A 17,878-nucleotide genomic window follows, 5' to 3' on the forward strand; every position below is an offset into this window, starting at 1 on the left:
CTAACCAGCTGACCCCTAGTTTTCCAGAACCATGAGAAACATGGCTCCCTCTGCTTCCTTTTCCGACTGAAAGAATCCGAGATGCTTGTAAACTGTGTCCCCATCACTCGGCCTCACACACATGTCATTCACGGAGCTCCCGAGACGGATGCTACACTCCCAGATGCCCTCCCCATGCCCTGTCCCACAAAGACTGTGAATACCTCATTGATGCTGGTGGAGAATTCAGAACCCTGAAAAACAGGTACGTTATCATTTCTGTCATCCACAATCACGCGTAGCTCCTTAGTCACCTGCAGATGAGAAAGCCCAGGTGAGGCCAGAAAATGGGGTTTAAGATGCCAGAAGACTGCTGGGGGGACACCATGCAGAACTCTGCTACCTCTCTCCTGGATGTACCACTCCTCCCCATCCTCCCTCTACCACCTTCATGTATGGGCATGTGCACTAGAGTATATTTGTGTGTTCTAAATTAGTCAAATGTGAAGCTGCAGGCATGCTCCATATGACTGCTAACGAGATGTCCATCACAAGATGCAGCCCTTGGCACTGAGCCAAACTGTGAACTGACAACAGCTCTCCTCTTTTTACGTCGTTTAGACACAGCCTCGCCTAGCCTTAGACACACTATGTAGCCAAAGATGGACTTGAACTCTGGATCCTCCTGCCTCCACCTCCCAAACACTAAGAGTACAGATATGCACCACTACGCCTGACTTTAACAAGAAGAAGAAGAAGGGGGAGGAAGAGGAGGGCTGGGGGTGCCATTCAGAGAAAGAAAGAAAAAAGGGGTATATAGAGATTTGGAAAGACAATAGACACGTAGCCTAGAGGGATAACTCAGAGGTTAAGACCACTGTTGCTCCTCTAGAGGACCAGGGTCAGTACCCAGCACCCTGGTTCTCTGGTCCCCGAGGACCCAATTCCCTCTTCTGACCTCTGCAGGCAGCAGGCATGCACACGGTTGACAGGCTTATACTCAAACAAAGCATTCACACACATAGAATAAAAACAAAACATTTTAAATCACTACTTATATTAATATAAACCCACACTGTAATTTTATAAATTGACAAGGTGAACACACAATTTTGAAAGTAATCAACACTGAAGTATTATCAGCTGGGGGTACTCTCTGCTTGCCTGAAACAGACACATGATCAGAAGTGGACACTTGAGACCTTGTTTGTCCCACCCTCCGACCACCCCCTCCCCTCTCTCCTTTCAACTCACTGCAGTGTTGTGATTGTCATTTACGGAGATGGTGATCTGGAAGGAACGGAGAGTCTGGAGCAGCAAGGAGAAGAGGCTGCTGTCAGTGTGAGATCCCAGCCGTGCTCCCAGGACTCTGGCTCTAAGGACCGCCCTGCCCACTCCCTCTCTCCAGGCTTTCCCCACCCACCACTCTTTACCTCGAAGTCCAAAGGGCTGGCCAGCTTCACTTCCCCAGTGCTTGAGTTGACAGAGAAGAAATAGGCATAGGGGCCACTGATCCCATAGGTCAGCGGATCATTATCACTGTCAGTAGCCACCAACCAGAAGACCACGTCACCTGCAAATGAACACGGCTGCCCCAGGTCCATGGCCACCTCTGTTAAGGTGGTCTGGTCCAGCTGCCCACCGGGCAGAGATGCAGGTGCAACTTGAATCTGGGATTCTGATCCCACCCCCAATCACCATCCAGCCTCCCTTCCTGCCTCTGGGCACTGGGCTTTAGTGAGACCAGAAATACTGTGTAGTGTTCTGTGGAAGGAACACTGCACATTAAATGACTGCTTTTGAATTTTCTTCCTAAGGAAAGCAAAGAATTGTGTTTAATGACCATCTCCATGAGAAGAGAGACACTCTCTGGTTAGGAGATGCAGAGATGTTGAGAGATGGTTCTGCTGCCTAAGGAAAACATGGGAGGCAAGCCAGTGGGTGGGAATCTTGTCTGAGCGCCTCTGTCCTCCATAGCCTCGGAGTCAACCAATCACAGATGGGCTAGAACCCTCCTCAGAGGCCCAGATTGGTGGGTACTCAGGTCCCTCATGTAAGTGATGGAGCATTTGTGTCGAACCCAAGCCTGTCTCCCTGATTTCAATCGCCTCTAGATAACACCGGATATGGTGGCAGGGGTTGGGTTATAAAGTAAGGACAAGAACAAAAGCTACAACTATTTTAGCCTGTGGGGGCCAAAGCTGCAATGTGAAACTTCAGGTGCAGAGGGCTGACTGTCCATGTGATCAGACGTGGGTGGGGAGCCTCAGTCCCAGCACAGGGACCATTACTCACCCACTGGTAAGTCCTCTGATAGCAAAACTGATGTCATATTGCTCGCGAACCGTGGTGGCGTGTTGGCTGTCACTGTAGGGACACACAGCAGGGGACGTCTGTACACCTGCACCGCACCACCAGCTGGTCCTCTGCATGTCCACCCTTACCCTTACCGCCAGCCTTCAGCCCAGCCCACCCACATAGAACAAGACTCCTCTATAGCCCTCCCAGGGCCTATCTAGGATGGGCCATTCAAGCTGGGCACTTACTAGTGAGGGCTGGCCCCCACAAGGTGCTGCTGGGGTCCCCAATTTTTGATACTGCTCTCGTAGGGGAGGGAGGCACTCACCAGACAGCATGAAGGCAGGAAACAGGACACAGAGTGGCCACAGCCAGGCCATCTTGGAGGGACCTAAGAAAAAAATGTGTCAAGGAAAGGTGCCTGGGCACAGCCCGCCCTCCTGGTAAAGTCTGCTCGCCTAGGTCCAACCCTGAGCTATCAACGGCCTTCACTCTGAACATACACTTCACCCCAGAATTCAGCACCCACTGAGTGCCCGGCACAGTACTAAGTGCCTTGGGTGTGTGGTGGCCTTGTTTCTGTAAGCACAGGGTAGCTGCTAAGCACCGAGCTAAGTCAGTGGCATGCTTCAGGCCACACAGGACACTGACAAGACTTGCTTTGAACGCAGGTCTTTTTCACTCTGAAGTCTCAACTCTACCTCCCCTGACTCACACACAATGGCACCGTTCAGGATCAAGGGTTCAGAGGGCCAGGTGGGTAGAGAGAGGAGGAGGCAGGGGAAAGAAAGGCCAACTTGGCCATGAATCACATAGCTGATGTCTCTATCACACACTGGGGGAAACACCCCTTCATATCTCGGCTCTAGAACGGTCACATCCAATTTGTTCCTCCTCCATTCCACTCCACTGTGTCATATAGGCCACCTTCCCCTCCCGTACTCAGTGTCATTGGCCTCCTTTGATTCCCTCCAACTCAAACCTCCTCCCTGCTCTCAAGCAATCTCACCATACCCCGTGGCGGCTCCTGGTTACCAGAGTACAAATTCCATAACAGCGTCCAAGACTTCAGTAACCTCTTCAGGTTCATGACTAACATTCCCACAAGCCATGCTGGCCTACCATCCCTCTCCAGAGACATCGCCAACGCTGCTGCATGCTGCTCCATCCCCTGCATACGAAGCTTCTGCTTTCCCAGTCACTCGCCTGCTGGCCTCAAGGGTCACTTTCTGTCCCCACACCTCAGTGCTTTCAGAAGGAACTGACTCCTCCTCCCATCTGTGCTGACATAAGTGAATGAGCCCACCAATCCCAAGCTCCCTAAGGCTAACAGGGAACACTAGAAACTCAGCAGGGTTGTCAGTGCACCCCAGGACCTGAGTACAGCCCCTCTGGCCCTGGTTCCCTTGGGGGAGAAGGTTCAATGGCCTCTACACTGCAGGGCCAGCTCCCAGTAAGCACAGAATAAATGATAATGATTATTATTATGAAAGGAACTCATCTCTTGCCCCTTCACGATTGATATCACCACTCCTGGTCCCTTTCTTCCCCAAACTCTGCCATGGCACTTGGTGTCCACTCAACAGTCAAGTCTGGTCGCCACCTCTTTGTTGTCCACCAGTTCTGAAGCCCAGCACAAGCCTTCTATTTTGACTCAGATCCATCTTGCCTCAGTGTGGTGGTTTGCATAAGAATACCCCCCATAGCCAGGTGGTGGTGGCACAGGCCTTTAATCCCAGCACCCAGGAGGCAGAGACAGGCAGATTTCTGTGAGTTCAAGGCCAGCCTGGTCTACAAAGTGAGTTCCCAGGACATCCAGGACTACACAGAGAAACCCTGTCTCAAAAACAAAATTAAACAAAAAATAATAATAATAACAATAATAATGATAACCTCCATAGGCTCAGCTCTTTGAACGTTTAGTCACCAAAGAGTGGAACTATTTAAAAGGATTATAAAGATTAGGAGTAGGTGTAGCCTTGCTGGAGGAAGTGTGTCATTGGGAGTCAGCTTCAGGGTTACAGAAGTCCAAGCAGGCCCAGTGTCTTTCTTTTTCTGCCGACTGTGGATCAGGAATGTAGAATTCTCCAGCACCCTCGTCTGCCTGAGTGCCACCCTGCTCCCCACCATGATGACAATGAACTAAACTTCTGAAACTGTGAGCGAGCCCCCAATTAAATGTTTTCCTTTATAAGATTTGCCATGGTCATGGCATCTCTTCACAGCAATAGAACACTGACTAAGACACACAGTTTCCCCCAAACTGACAGAAGACACCGAAGTGTGGAGAAGTGGTGTCGGGGGCTGGGTCCTGGCATTTTAAATGCCTGCTGACATGTTCTGAGTGCCTGCGACATGAGCAGTGTCCCTACTTACTCCCTCAACAGGTACTGGCTGCCATCTACAGCCACCAGCTGCCAGACCTATTACAGCCCTGGCAGTACACAGCGAACAGGCAGGCAGGGGCTGGCCTTGCTCGGCTGAGGGCTGCCCAGACGTCTGCTCATCACCCACCATGAAGGAAGACAGCATGGGGGGCAGGTCAGGAGCAAAAGAAAGAGAAATTACTTTAGGTGATATGACAGACAAGCAGTTTTACTCATTTTTTTTTTTTGGCATTTCTCTCTGCAAGGAATGGAAACTGTATCTGCTTCCCTATCACCCTGGCTGGCCTGGAACTTGGTCTGTAGAGCAGCCTGGCTGTGAACTTGGAGCAATCCTCCTGCCTCTGTCTCCTGTGTACTGGCTGAATCGGGCGTGCTTTTCTGGAGTTTATGATGTTCTGACGTGTTTGGGGTGTGACCGGCTGGAAGAGACTGGAGCTAACTCCGGAGACAGCAAACAAGGCCTTCAGGCACGCCTTCCCGTACAAACCGAAGAATTCAGAGCCAGAGCCCCAAGCACCCGTCACTGTCTCACACTCACACCAAATCCAGGGCCATGTAACAAGCAGCTACGTGGTTATCCGTACATCCCAGAGTGCCCAGAGGTCACCGGCACACCCAGTCCTGACTGGCTGCACTCTGCCAGGCCTTCCTCCCGCCCCCTGCTTTCTGGCCCACCTGGGCACTACGGCAAGCTCCTCCTTTTTGGAACAGTGAGTGACCACATTTGCTTTCAACATTCTTGCTGTCTGCGTCATCACTCAGTCACCTCTTTATTGAGCTGTTAACATCCTGTGCTGCATACTTTTATGTCAACCTGACACCGGCTAAAGTCATCTGAGAGAAGAGAACCTCCCCTGAGAAAGTGTTTCCATAAGATTGACCTGTAGGGGACCTATGTGAGTTCGAGGCCAGTCTGGTCTACAAGAGCTAGTTCCAGGACAGCTACAGAGAAACCCTGTCTGGGGGTGGGGGGAGATTGGACTGTAGGGCATTTTCTTATTTTCTTAATTAGTGATTGATAGGGGAGGGCCCAGCCCATTGTGAGTGGTGTTATCCCTAAACTGGTGACCTTGGGTTCTATAAAAAACAGGCTGAGCAAGCCATGATAAGCAAGCCATTAAGCTGCACTCCTGCCGTTGAGTTCCTGTCCTGACTTCCTTCAATGATGAACAATGATTTGGAAGCATAAGCCAAATAGCATAAAAACCTTTCCTCCCAACTTGATTTTGGTCATGGTGTTTCATCACGGCAGCAGTAACCCTGACTCAGACACATCCCATGAGAACAATGACAACACCAGACAAGAGTGAGATCATCAGAACATGGCGCCAGTGATGCCTTCTGCTAAGGCTGCGAGACTGGCAGACTCCCCTTCTTGTCTTTCGAGCCAGGAATGAGCAGCTGTGCTGGAAGGGAGCCTGAGACAGCTCTGAGCAGTCTGTGAGAGAGGGGAGCAAGCCTCCAATGGCACTCCTGGGGGCACAGAGAAGGCACGGCTTGTTTGATAGTCAACACTCAGTAACCAGAAGCACAAGGAAACCATATTGAAACAGGCCTATTATGCCTGGGGATGCAAACCCACGCAGAGCCCTGCCCAGACTCAAGTTTGCTAAGCAGGATGATATGGTTGGGATTTTGTCATTAGTTGTGCTTTGTTTTGATAGCCTCTGTCTCTGGAGTTCTGGCGGGCTTGAAACTCTCTCTGTAGACCAGGCTAGCCTTGAACTCAGATCTACCTGCCCTGCCTCCGAAGTGCTGGGATTGAAGGTTGTTTTTAGATGTGAGGGTTTTTTATTTGTTTGTTTTGGGTTTTGGGGTTTTGTTGTTGCTGTTGAGACAGAGTCTCTACGCAGCTCTGGCTCCTGGAACTCTCTATGTAGACTATAATGGTCTCAAACTTATAGAGATCCACCTCCTCTAACCTCCCAAGTTCTGGGTGTGTGTGTGTGTGTGTGTGTGTGTGTGTGTGTATGTGTGTGTGTGTGTGTTTATGTGTATGTATGTTTCATGGGAGTCTCACCATGCTTCCCAGGCTGGGATCTTCCAGTCTCAGCCTCCCAAGTGCTGGGATTACAAGCATGTTTCATAACACATGGTCTTGATATTGCTCTTTGCTAGTAATCTCTGTGGCAGTGAGTCTTGCAGCCATAGATAGCCAGAATAGGAAGGGGAGAGCCCCAAGCAGGTGAAGAGTGGGCAGAGACCTGAGGGATCAGGGAGGCCTGTGTGAAGAGTGGAAGAGCCTTCTGCTTCGTGGGATGGCCCTGCTTTGGGTGGCCACTCCTCTGCCACCCTGGAACCCCACTGCAATGGCAGCAGGAATACTGGAAGCTAGCAAGCTGTTGGCATCATGTCACCTTATCAAGCCGGTGACACTTGAAACAGAGTAGGGGTTGGAGTGGAGTGCACCCCAGAAAGAAGACTCGAACCCCAGCAAGGCTGAAAGTTCCAGAGTTCCCTGAAAACAGAGGCACGGAGTGGTCTGAGAGAAGGGACATTTTGAGAGAGGCAATTGGACTTCCAGACTCCACTGCCTGCGCCAGCCTCTGCCCCAGGGAATGTGGTCCACTTCCACTGAGGTTGATCAGACAAGCTGGACCTGGGGACACTACAGAGGAGGGGGACCCATAGTGCAGAGGTGTGACAGGAAAGATTGCACCTTTAACAATGATGAAGTGACATTTCCACCAACAACCAGAAACTGACAGCTGAGAACATGGTGGGGACATGCGTCAGCTCAGTGACAGAGCTTGCCTAACTCGTATGAGGCCCTGGGTTTGCTCCAGCACAGCAAACAAAATAATAATGTAAAATTTTAAATGGCCTACCTAAAATGAAAAAAAAAATAAAACAAACACTAGATTCTAAAACGCATACAAGAGGGTCTCCATAGGATCACCTCATAGTGTGGCCTCCAGGTGACAGGTGTCACCCACAACCAGGGTTACCTAGATTCAGCCATAGTCACAGTGGTAGAGAAGCAGTCAAGCACAATAAAACACAGCTTCCCTGTCCCCCAGACTCCACAGTCACACACAGAACTGCAAACTCAAGCCAACAAGAGCATGGACCACCAACTCTGAAGACACAGAAAATGCAAGAGACCCAGGAAAATAATAATAATGGGTACCCCAACAGAGATACAAGAGGCTCTGTGAGGACCAACATCCAAGAAAGAAATATCTCAAAATTTGGGCTCGCTTCTGGCATTTAGGATGTCGAGACTTTACCGCACAGGCCTGCTCCCACAGAGAATTACCCAGCCCCAGTTCAATAGTGCTGGAGTCATGAGCCCCTGAGGCTGCCAAGCTGTGAGCAAGAGGTGCACTCAATCCCATTATGACACACAAACTCCTAGATGAAGCCCCAAATACCATGAGCAGAGCTGAATCCTTGCTATACCTAATCTAAACTCCTACAGAATCATGAACATTAATAATAATAGATTGTTGTTTAAAGCCCTGTGCTCTGGAATGATTTATTATACAGTAGTGAGTGGCCAGAACACTATTTCTGCAAAATGCTGAAAACAAGTGATTTCCAACCTAGAATTCTGTCTATACCCACGAAAATCATTGGTCACACAGTCTTAGACTGAGCCCAGATTTTTACCTCTCCAGAATCAAGTAGAGGAGTCAGTCAGAGTCAGGAAACAGGGTGCTGGCCACAAGTGGGGAGGTAGCTGGTCATCAGTGCACCCTGAAGACTAGGGGCTCCCACATCCTGTGGGAGGGAGGGGTGCACCTCTGGCAGAGGGAAAGCATGGGCTTGTAATGCTAAGGAAACCAAGCAAACAAGACCAGTGAAGGGCCGGGCGGTGGTGGCGCACGCCTTTAATCCCAGCACTCGGGAGGCAGAGGCAGGCGGATCTCTGTGAGTTCGAGGCCAGCCTGGACTACAAGAGCTAGTTCCAGGACAGGAAAAGCTACAGAGAAACCCTGTCTCGAAAAACAAACAAACTAAATAAATAAATAAATAAAAAAGACCAGTGAAGGTGGGAGTGGAAGTCAGCCCTGGTGGGTGACTCGCTGCGCTGCTCTCCAGTGAGCCTGTGCTCTGCCCGGCTCTGCTCTGGGGCTGGTGTGATGCCAGCTCACATGCCCGCAGCTCTCAGGTGCTCCACAGATTTGGGTGCCTTCCTTTTGTGCCGGAGCTTGCACCCTCACCTCGCCTTTGCACTCTCACTGAAGTCACCATGGAGCTTGCGCTTGCTCCAGGACTCCATCCCCCATGCTCTGAGATTGAATGTAGAGACCAGAGCATAGCAACCAGGGCAGGGGCAAGGCTTGCTACAAATGAAGGCGAGGTCTGGGTTTGGGGCGATGGTGCGGGGTGGAGATGGCAGTGAGTGGATGGGAGTGGGGTCTAGGTGGAACGGATGGAGGTGGTGGTGTGATCATGGAGGTGGTGATGGTGGCAGGTGGATGGGAATGGCGGGCAGCAGGGGGTGAGGTATGTGCCCTGTGAAGAAGGTCCTGGAGCTTTCTTGCTGGCTGGGCACATGAAGACCTGACATCTCCATGGGGCTATCATCACCTTGAGCCTAACTCCTCTGTCTTTTCTTCAGTTCCTTTCCTTCTACTGGGAGTAAAGAAACAGCCACAGGCTGATCAGTCGCCAATGCAGGCATGCGCAGTTCATCCCGGCCACAAAGGTCATCTCAGCCAATCTCCCAAGAAGGAAGTTTCTCCACCCAGCTCAGCACAGGGAAGGGAGTTGGCGGTGAAGGGCAGTGCTGGGCTGGCCCTTTGCACCCGCTATCTTGTCCTTAGCAAAGAAGTTTGGAAGGAACCCACTACCATCCATACTAGGACCCAATCCAGTGGGGTAAGGAGTGTGTGCCCATAACTCCAGCTACTTGAAGGGCGAGGCACGAGGGTTGAGAGTCCAAGTTAGCCTGGAAACACGGGAGGACTGCACCTCAAGACAAAGTTTAAAAGGTCTGGAGCCACACATTAGTGGCATGCACAGGGCCCGGGGTTCCAAGCTCAGCAGGGGACAAATTTTCGTGCTCCCTTTTCAGGGCTTCGAGTGTCCCCTCTTCCTCCTTCCTCTTCTTTCTTCTTCCTCCTCCCCCCTCCTGTTCTGATGTACCACATTTTCCCCTAGGCTCTGCAGTAGCCCCAGAGAGGTGAAGCTGATGAAAAGAAACCAAGCTGGAACCTTCCTTCCTTCTCCATGGCCACCAAAGTCCACTCACAGCCCCACTCCTGTTCACTGTTCATCCAAGTTGCTCCCCCCTCCTCCCATCCCGTTCCCATAGTGTAACTCGGATGGTAGGGACCCACGTCTGCACACTTGCATGACATCTCCCCTGCCTGGTCACTAGCTCCTGGGAGGGAGTGCTGGCTCAGACACACCTATTTGCCCCTTGGAAATCTTAAACCTCTAGGGAAACTGGGTCTCCTGCCCAGCAATCCATAGCAGTCAGAGGCCATGCCCAGAGCTCCTTTGGGTCCTGCTCCCCACACTGCCTGAGTTGACCCTAGGTCTCATGGTCTCATCCCTATCTTTGTCACTATGACTTTTCACAGCCATAGTCATTGATCATAATGAGGCCAAAGTTCTGCAGTTTGCAGCATCCTCTCCTGGATTCTGTCACTTAAGAAAGATGTGTCATGAGATCAGTACCAAGTACCAGATGACCTGCGTCACCTCGATGGACATAGTCACTCCCAAGACCCGCCTGTCCAAGGCTCATACTGGCTATGGGACACGCTTCCTACCCTTGGCAAGCCAAGTCCTTAGAGGACCTGGGTCTCTTCCACAGGTGGCTTATGGTGTCCTGTCCACAGTCCACACCCTGCATGCTCACTCTAGATTTGCATGTGTCTCCTCTGCCCCCAAAGGCCCTCTGGTGTCCCTCACCACTGTGCAAGTTCCGTCTACCCTTCAAGGCTCAGGTCACAAATGGAGCCTCTGGGCCCCAGTCAGCGGACATTTGTTCCAGGACAGAAGGGAGAAGAAAGGGAGGGGAGGGGAGGTGCCTGCAGACTGGGACTAGGGAAATCTCCCTCCTTTTCTCTTGTGGAAAACCACACATCAGACTTGGGTGTGAAGTGAGACCCCTTTGATGTCACTATGCACCTGATACAGTCTGCTTCTCTAGATGGGAGGCTGGGCCTGGAACACAGCCAGTATCCCGTTACTCAGGAGGTGGGAGGCTCTCCAGTTCTACGCTAGCCTGAGCTACAAAGAACAAAACTGTAAAAGAGAAAATCAGGGAGGGAGAAGAAGATGGGGATGATGGAGATAGGGAGAGGAAGAAAGAACAGATCTAGACCCCAGAAATGCCAGGTTCTTGCTCCCATCTAGACCCCAGAAATCCCAGGTCCTTGTTCTCAATCTAGACCCCAGAAATCCCAGGTCCTTGCTCCCAAACTCCGTCCCACTCACTTGGGGCTGAGTAGGAGGCTCTCTACCACAGCAGGGTAGCTCTACGGTACAAACACTTCAAAGGAGCCAGTGGGGAAGCTTGCTCACTGCCATCATGAAGATGTGAGACCTGTCTAGGGTGAGAAGTGGGCCAAGTACCCTGATCTAATTATTATGAATTAATATGGATGTAGAAATGCTAAGCTGTACTTCATCAATCTATTCAATTAATTTGTGTCAGTTAAAAATATACAACTATCCATACTGTAAAGTGTCTGAGAAAAGGTCAGGAGCATTAGGGGCTCCCAGTCACCCTATGACCCTCAGAGCCAGGCCTGACCCGGCACGGGCTGCTCAGAGGGCGCTTTGGCCACACCTCACAAGACTCCAGGAAACCAAATGCTCTAGAATTCGATCCAGTGGGAGTGAGAACCTCATACCTACCGAGGACTTCTGGGAGGACTACAGGAGAACAGACCCCCTCCCCTGCTAAAAGCCCAGCCATGTTTCCCTACCCTACAGCTGCCCGACTCCTCCTCATCCCCAGCACAGCTCCCTAAGCCCTTTCACTTCCGCTTTCTCTCACTCCTTCCCACAGCTGCTCCCCAGGAAACAGCTATTGTTTAGTTATTGTTCACAACCCTAAAAAGAAATGCCAGTTCAGAGGGACAGCCAAGAACAAAGGAAAGAGGGTTAAATCCCAGCTGCAGGCAAGGTTGGACCCAGGTGCCCCTCTGATGACCCCACAAGGGTCACTCCTGATCCCACCAGCCCAGGCAAGTGGCCCAGCTGCAAAGATAGGGACCCAAGGATATTCTAACTTCCATTCCCCGGGGATACAGGCTTTCTGTAGCACCCGCCCCCGCCCCCCAGCTGCTTCTTCTGGAAGACAGGAATGGATCAGGTCCCAGGTCTGAATCCAGCATTTCATACACTGTCCAGCACCAGGCAAGCCTCCCTCTCCCTCAGCTTTGGTTCCCCTGCTAAGGAACAAGGTGAGGGTCAGGCTATGGCCTATGCTGATCAGAACATCAGTGTTCTCCGAAATTCTGCCTCAAGTCAGCCAGCAGGTAAGTCCTGTCTGAACAAGGGCTGGTGTGGCTGGGTCTCTACCCTGTTAACCAGCTACGGTTGGGGATAGTATGGTCAGTACTCCCAGAGGTGACCCAGCACTCGATGCCTGAATCTGTGAGGGACAGCCTCTATACTGCTGCCCTGCCTGCTTCATGAGCCCTTCAGGGGCTACTAGTAGTACCACGCCCACTCTACAGATGCAGAAACTGAGGCCCAAAAGCAGTCAGCAGCCCACTCAGAGAATGAATGGAACTGAGAGAAGATCTAGCCCAGCAGAACGGAGGCCGGCTCTCCCACTCAGGTCCAGAACCAGACTCAGCCCCTTCCTCCCTCCTTCTAGATAGCAGATGAGGTGGCTAATTCCCTTCCTAGGGGGATCCTTCCCCTCTGTCTTGAAGGATCCCTTTGGCTGCTCCAAATACCCCCAGTTACTTGGGAAGGCAGAACCGGGGGCTGCCACGGCCTGAAGAGGAGATCTCAGCCTTACACACTAGAAGAAACAGGCTGCGCAGGTGAGCTCACTGATTCAAGCCCATTTCTGCCCAACCCAGTAAAGTGGCTAGCGCCACAGTTAGCTCTGCCCGCTGGTGTTCCCCCACCCTCTGCCCTGTGCCAGATGGCCAGCGAATGATTCTGAAGCATCCAAGGCTTGCCTCAATCCCAAGGACCCCAGCTTACCCCTGGCTATGAGTCCCCGAAGCAGCTGAGCTGGATGGCCCCTACCTGTGCCCTGGAAGGGGCACACAGGCAGTGATGTGCACCAGTCACAGGTGGGCACCGTCTGGAGCCAGCAGCCACACAGCTGCAGACTTTGGCACCATCTCCACCTCCTCTGAACAATTATTAACCATGCAGAGACCACACCTCCTCAGAAGGCACTGGCTACAGCTGGAGCAGGCAAGGCCCCAGGACTGCAGTACTGGAGGGACAGGCAAGCCAACTGCTAGAGAAGGGGAACAGGCAGGTGCCCAGTCCAGGGTCCTGCTGCAAGCTGGAGATGGGGATGGGGATAGCCAAAGGGCCACCAGGACCTCCTGTTCTCTCCTGGCTGATCTTCAGTGGATGGAACCTGTGGAGAAGGTAGGTGGGGAGATGGGGGGGGGGGGTGAGGGAACTTGTAATGATTCAACTATCAAGCACTGAGCCTCCAGGCCAACCCCTGAGGCTGGCATGAGGAGGCACCCTGCGGCTTGAATGAGGCTCTTCCAGCCTGGTATCTGTCCCTGCTAAGAAGGCCCTCATAGGGCAGGGCCAACACCGGGTGTAGTGGCCTATGCTCTTAATCCCAGTACTTAGAAGACCGAGGCAGGTAGATCCCTCTGAGTACTAGGCCAGGCTGGTCTACATAACAAGTTCCAGACCAAATATAGTAACATATCATCTCAAAGAAACAAAAACAAAGAAAAGAAAATTGAAGGACATTATCCAGGGGCTCCACCCACTCACAATGGTGGCCTCTGATAGTGGAACAGGTCCCCAAGTTCATTTCATCCTACTGCGCAACAGAAAGAGGCCTGCATCCCAGATCCCCAGCCTGCGTACCTCTTCCTAGCTGAGCAGCCTGGGGAAGCTCTGCTCCCTCTGGATCCTGCTGTGTCCGCTTTGAGAGTCCAGTCTGTGAGTGCCACGCTTCAGAGAGCACCAGATACACCAAAGGCTCATGGTTCTTTAAAGTCCTGGTGAAGGCTGTCCTCATGTCTCTGGGGAGAAGCTAGAATCTGCATTTATTGAGCACCTACTGTGTGCTTTACATTGTGTCTCATAGATGCTGGATGCCACAAGAATTAAGGGCCATGGCTGGGCATGGTGGTCGTGCCTTTAATCCCAGCAGTTGGGAGGCAGGAGAATTCAGTGACTTTGTGGCCAGCCTGGTCTACAAAGAAAGTTCCAGGACAGTCATAGCTCCTAGACAGAGAAACCCTGCCTTGAAAAACAAAACCAAAACAAAACAAATTAACAAAAAAAAAAAAAAAAAAAAAGAATTAAGGACCATGTTTGTGGTGTCCATCCCCAGAGGGAGCCTGAAGCCATGCCTGCTTCCCTTGACTGCTAGTGGCTGTGGGGAGCCCCCTGAGTCACAGGACAGAAAGTGCTACCCTATCTCTCCTGATTACTCCCCTTGGGCATCCTCCTCTATGCTTCTCCCTGCCCATGAAGCATCCTCATCTCCCAGTCATGGCTACCAATGTCCAAAGAGCCCAAGAGCCCTTGCCCAGGTAATAGTCCTCTAGTTTCCTGTAGGAAACACACTCCTCCATTCCATGCTGGGCATGTGGCTAAGGTCTAGGCAATCAGACTTAGAACCACAGCAAATGGACAGGTTCGCTTATAAGAATCAATGAGAAGCCGGGCGGTGGTGGCGCACGCCTTTAACCCCAGCACTTGGGAGGCAGAGGCAGATGGATCTCTGTGAGTTCCAGGCTAGCCTGGTCTACAAAAGATAGTTCCAAGCCGGGCGGTGGTGGCGCACGCCTTTAATCCCAGCACTCGGGAGGCAGAGGCAGGCGGATCGCTGTGAGTTCGAGGCCAGGCCAGCCTGGTCTACAAGAGCTAGTTCCAGGACAGGCTCCAAAATCACAGAGAAACCCTGTCTCGAAAAACCAAAAAAAAAAAAAAAGATAGTTCCAGGACAGGCTCCAAAGCTACTGAGAAATCCTGTCTCAAAACAAACAAACAAAAAACCCTAATGATTGGTCTCAAACAAAAGACTTTGTTTGGCATGGTGGAAAGGATAGCGCCCCACACCCCCATGTTTGGAGTCTGGACTGTAAGAAAGTGACTAGGACACCATACAGCTGTTTTAATGTCAGCAGAGCAAGTAAAAGAGAATAACCCAAGACTAAGGAAAGCAGAGCTAAGAAACAAAAACACAGGCATGGTGGCAAAAGCCTTTAATCCCATTGCTCTGGAGACAGAGAACAAACAAACAGAAAGGAAATAGAAACAATGTATTCGTGACTTTGTGTTAGCCCTGGAGGCAGCCATGTCCCAAGTCATCCACTATAGGGTTCTTAACCTAACCCAAAGCATTGACTTTTTTCTTTGCTTTTGTTGATTTCATTCCTGCTCTGATTATATTCCCCTTAGAGGTTAGACGTCCTCTGTCCTTCCAACACCCCACCAGATGCAAGGGAAGGGTTAAGAGGCCAGAATTTGACTGCTAATCCTCTGGGAGAACTCCTCCTCCTGGTGACCTTAGCCCAGCCTACATGAAACCAGGAGAGAAATTACCCTGCCTGCTTTATAGGATGCTTTTGTTGTTGCTGTTGTCGTTTGTTTTTTTTTTTTTTGTTTTGTTTTGTTTTTTGTTTTTTTGAGTCAGGGGTTCTTTGTGTAGTCCTGGCTGTCCTAGAACTTGCTCAGTAGACTAGGCTGGCCTTGAATTTACAGAGATCCGCCTGTCTCTGCCTCCTGAGTGCTGGGATTAAAGGCATGCGCCACCACCACCTGGCACTAAGATTCTTCAGTGGTATCTCCCATAGGCAGGGAGGGCTCAGCAGATAAAGGAGCCTGCCACCAAGCCTGACAACCTGAATCTGATCCCTAGAGGCACATGAAGAAGGTACCACACTAAGAGAGACTTACATAGATATAATCTACATGGGAAGTAGAAAGTAGAAAAAGACAAAATCTCCTAAGTAAATTAGGAGCATGGGGACCTTGGGGGAGGATTGAAGAGGGGAGGGGAGAGGCAGGGAGGAGAGCAGAGAAAAATGTAGAGCTCAATAAATATCAATAAAATAAGATAAATTAAAAAAAGAAAGAGATCACACTCCTGTTATCTTCTGACCTCCACATATAAACTGTGGCACATGCGTGCGCCCCAAAGATATTAAAATAAAAATGTTTAAAAGAGTAAAGAGCTAAGACAGTACTGCTGGAGTGGGGCCTGGGGACTTTACAGACTCCCACTGCCTCCACTCACTGGGGCTCCGCAGCCTGAGCCAGAGTTTCCTGTCTTCTTACTACCAGTCAGTAGCCTGTTGCTGTAGGCAGAGCCCTGTCTGCTTCACATTCAATGGGGATGTGTCATGACCTTAGTGTAGGTGGACATTTTGACAGGGAAGTTTGATTCCCTAACCCTCTTCCCCAAATGTAAAACAAATTAAGATATATGCAGCTGTTTGTGCTGGCACGCAACCTTTAATCTCAGAACTTGGGAGGAAGAAACAGGCAGATCTCTTAGTTCAAGGCTAGCCTGGTCTACATAGTGAGTTCCAGGATAGCCAGGTTGACACGGAGAAACCTTATCTCTAAAAACAAACAAAAAGATGTGTATGCTATATAGTTGGATGAGGGAAGGGGGATCTATAATTGAATCTTGTCTACAAAATATGTCTTGAGGTTCTGGGTAAAAGTAGTTCATAGCCTGGCAGTGGTGGCGCAAGCCTTTAATTCCAGCACTTGGGAGGCAGAGGTAGGTGGATCCCTGTGAGTTCAAGACCAGCCTGATCTATAGAGTGAGTTCCAGGATAGGCTCCAAAGCTACAGAGAAACACTGTCTCAAAACACCCCTGAAGAAGAGGAAGAGGAAGAGGAAGGAGGAGGAGGAGTCCATAAAAGAGGCTTCTGAGAGTCTTGGTAGACAAGACAAAAATAAAAACAGGATCCATCTATTTAAAAACATTTCTAAGGCCAGGCGTGATGACACACACTTTTAATCCAGGCATTAGAGGAAGGGAACAGAGGCAGGTAGAGCTCTGAGTCCTGGGTTAGCCTGGTCTAGAAATGGAGTTCCAAGCCAGCCAAGGCTCCGTAGTGAGACCATCTCAAACAACCAAACGTAAACATTTCTAAACCAGTAGTGCTGCAATCCTAGAATTCAGGAGACAGGGACAGGAGGATCTGGAGTTCAAAGTTATCCCTGACTACAGTCTGGTCTACACAGAGAGAATCTACAGACCGGCTCTGGAGCTACGCTGTGACTACAAGGTTCAGTACCCAGGAGGAGTTTTCTCTCTGAAGTGCTCCTGAGGACGCTGGGCAGGGCTGCACACCCCTGATAGGCTCTCTCCATGTGACATATCTAGACATCGGGCACCAGGCTATAGAGTCCATTAGGGTGGGGAAGCTAAATCACCTGGTCTGAACCGTGCTGATGTACATATGACTCTGCCTCGGCGGGCGCCAAGAACGACAGGGAAGCCACAGAGTGCAGCAGTGTCTAGGACTCAGTGAACACTGGCTTTCGTTGTGGTATGAGGCTGGTGGTTTTGTTATTGTTACAAGTGAAATCTCTTTTCCACAGCTCTAGGATAGCCCTTTCTTTTATTCCAGGTGGAAAGACAGAGATCCAAGGCCAGACTATCAGCCGAGGGTCATGTGGACATGCTAACACTATCAAGTCAACTATTGCCTAATTCTCTGACCACAGCTGGTGGATTCTGCACTGGGAATAAAAGAGACTAATTGTGGGCTGGTGGCCTGGGTGGTGGGAGGAAAGGCAGGTGACGTCACCAGAGGCCCCAGCTGTGCCTTAGACCTTGGGTCCAAGTACACCAGTCTGGTCTCTGTGCCCAACCCAACAGGGTGGACCTGGGACTCCTTCCTTGCTCTACAGCGGGGACAGCAGCTCTGAGTCATTACTCTGGCTGCCAGAAAGTGGACAAAGGCTAGATCTTTGCATAGCATCTGCATAAACCTGATAGGTCAATGGTACCCTTCCTATCTGTCACAAAGGCAGCCTGAGAATTTCACTGGGTTGTGGGCTGTGATGATCCAGGTTTGAATAACAGAGTCATGTCCAATGTCAGTGTCAGGGAATG

At 50.8% G+C, this 17,878-nt stretch overlaps 1 protein-coding gene across 1 annotated transcript; it reads right to left on the minus strand.

Moving 5' to 3' along the window:
* Window positions 1–203: 203 nt before the first annotated feature.
* Window positions 204–12,923, minus strand: LOC121445764 (cadherin-related family member 2-like; the record flags this gene model as incomplete). Its single annotated transcript, XM_041647908.1, has 6 exons — window positions 12,792–12,923; window positions 2,606–2,668; window positions 2,275–2,346; window positions 1,413–1,552; window positions 1,234–1,287; window positions 204–293 (listed from the first exon to the last, which is right to left on the minus strand). Coding segments are annotated over exons 2-6 (408 nt in total), but the record flags the coding sequence as incomplete, so codon positions are not given.
* Between the last annotated feature and the right edge of the window lie 4,955 nt (window positions 12,924–17,878).

This window comes from Microtus oregoni, unplaced genomic scaffold (genome assembly GCF_018167655.1).
Source record: "Microtus oregoni isolate MIOR12 unplaced genomic scaffold, Mior012 000552F_ref0000199, whole genome shotgun sequence".
NCBI lineage: Eukaryota > Metazoa > Chordata > Mammalia > Rodentia > Cricetidae > Microtus > Microtus oregoni.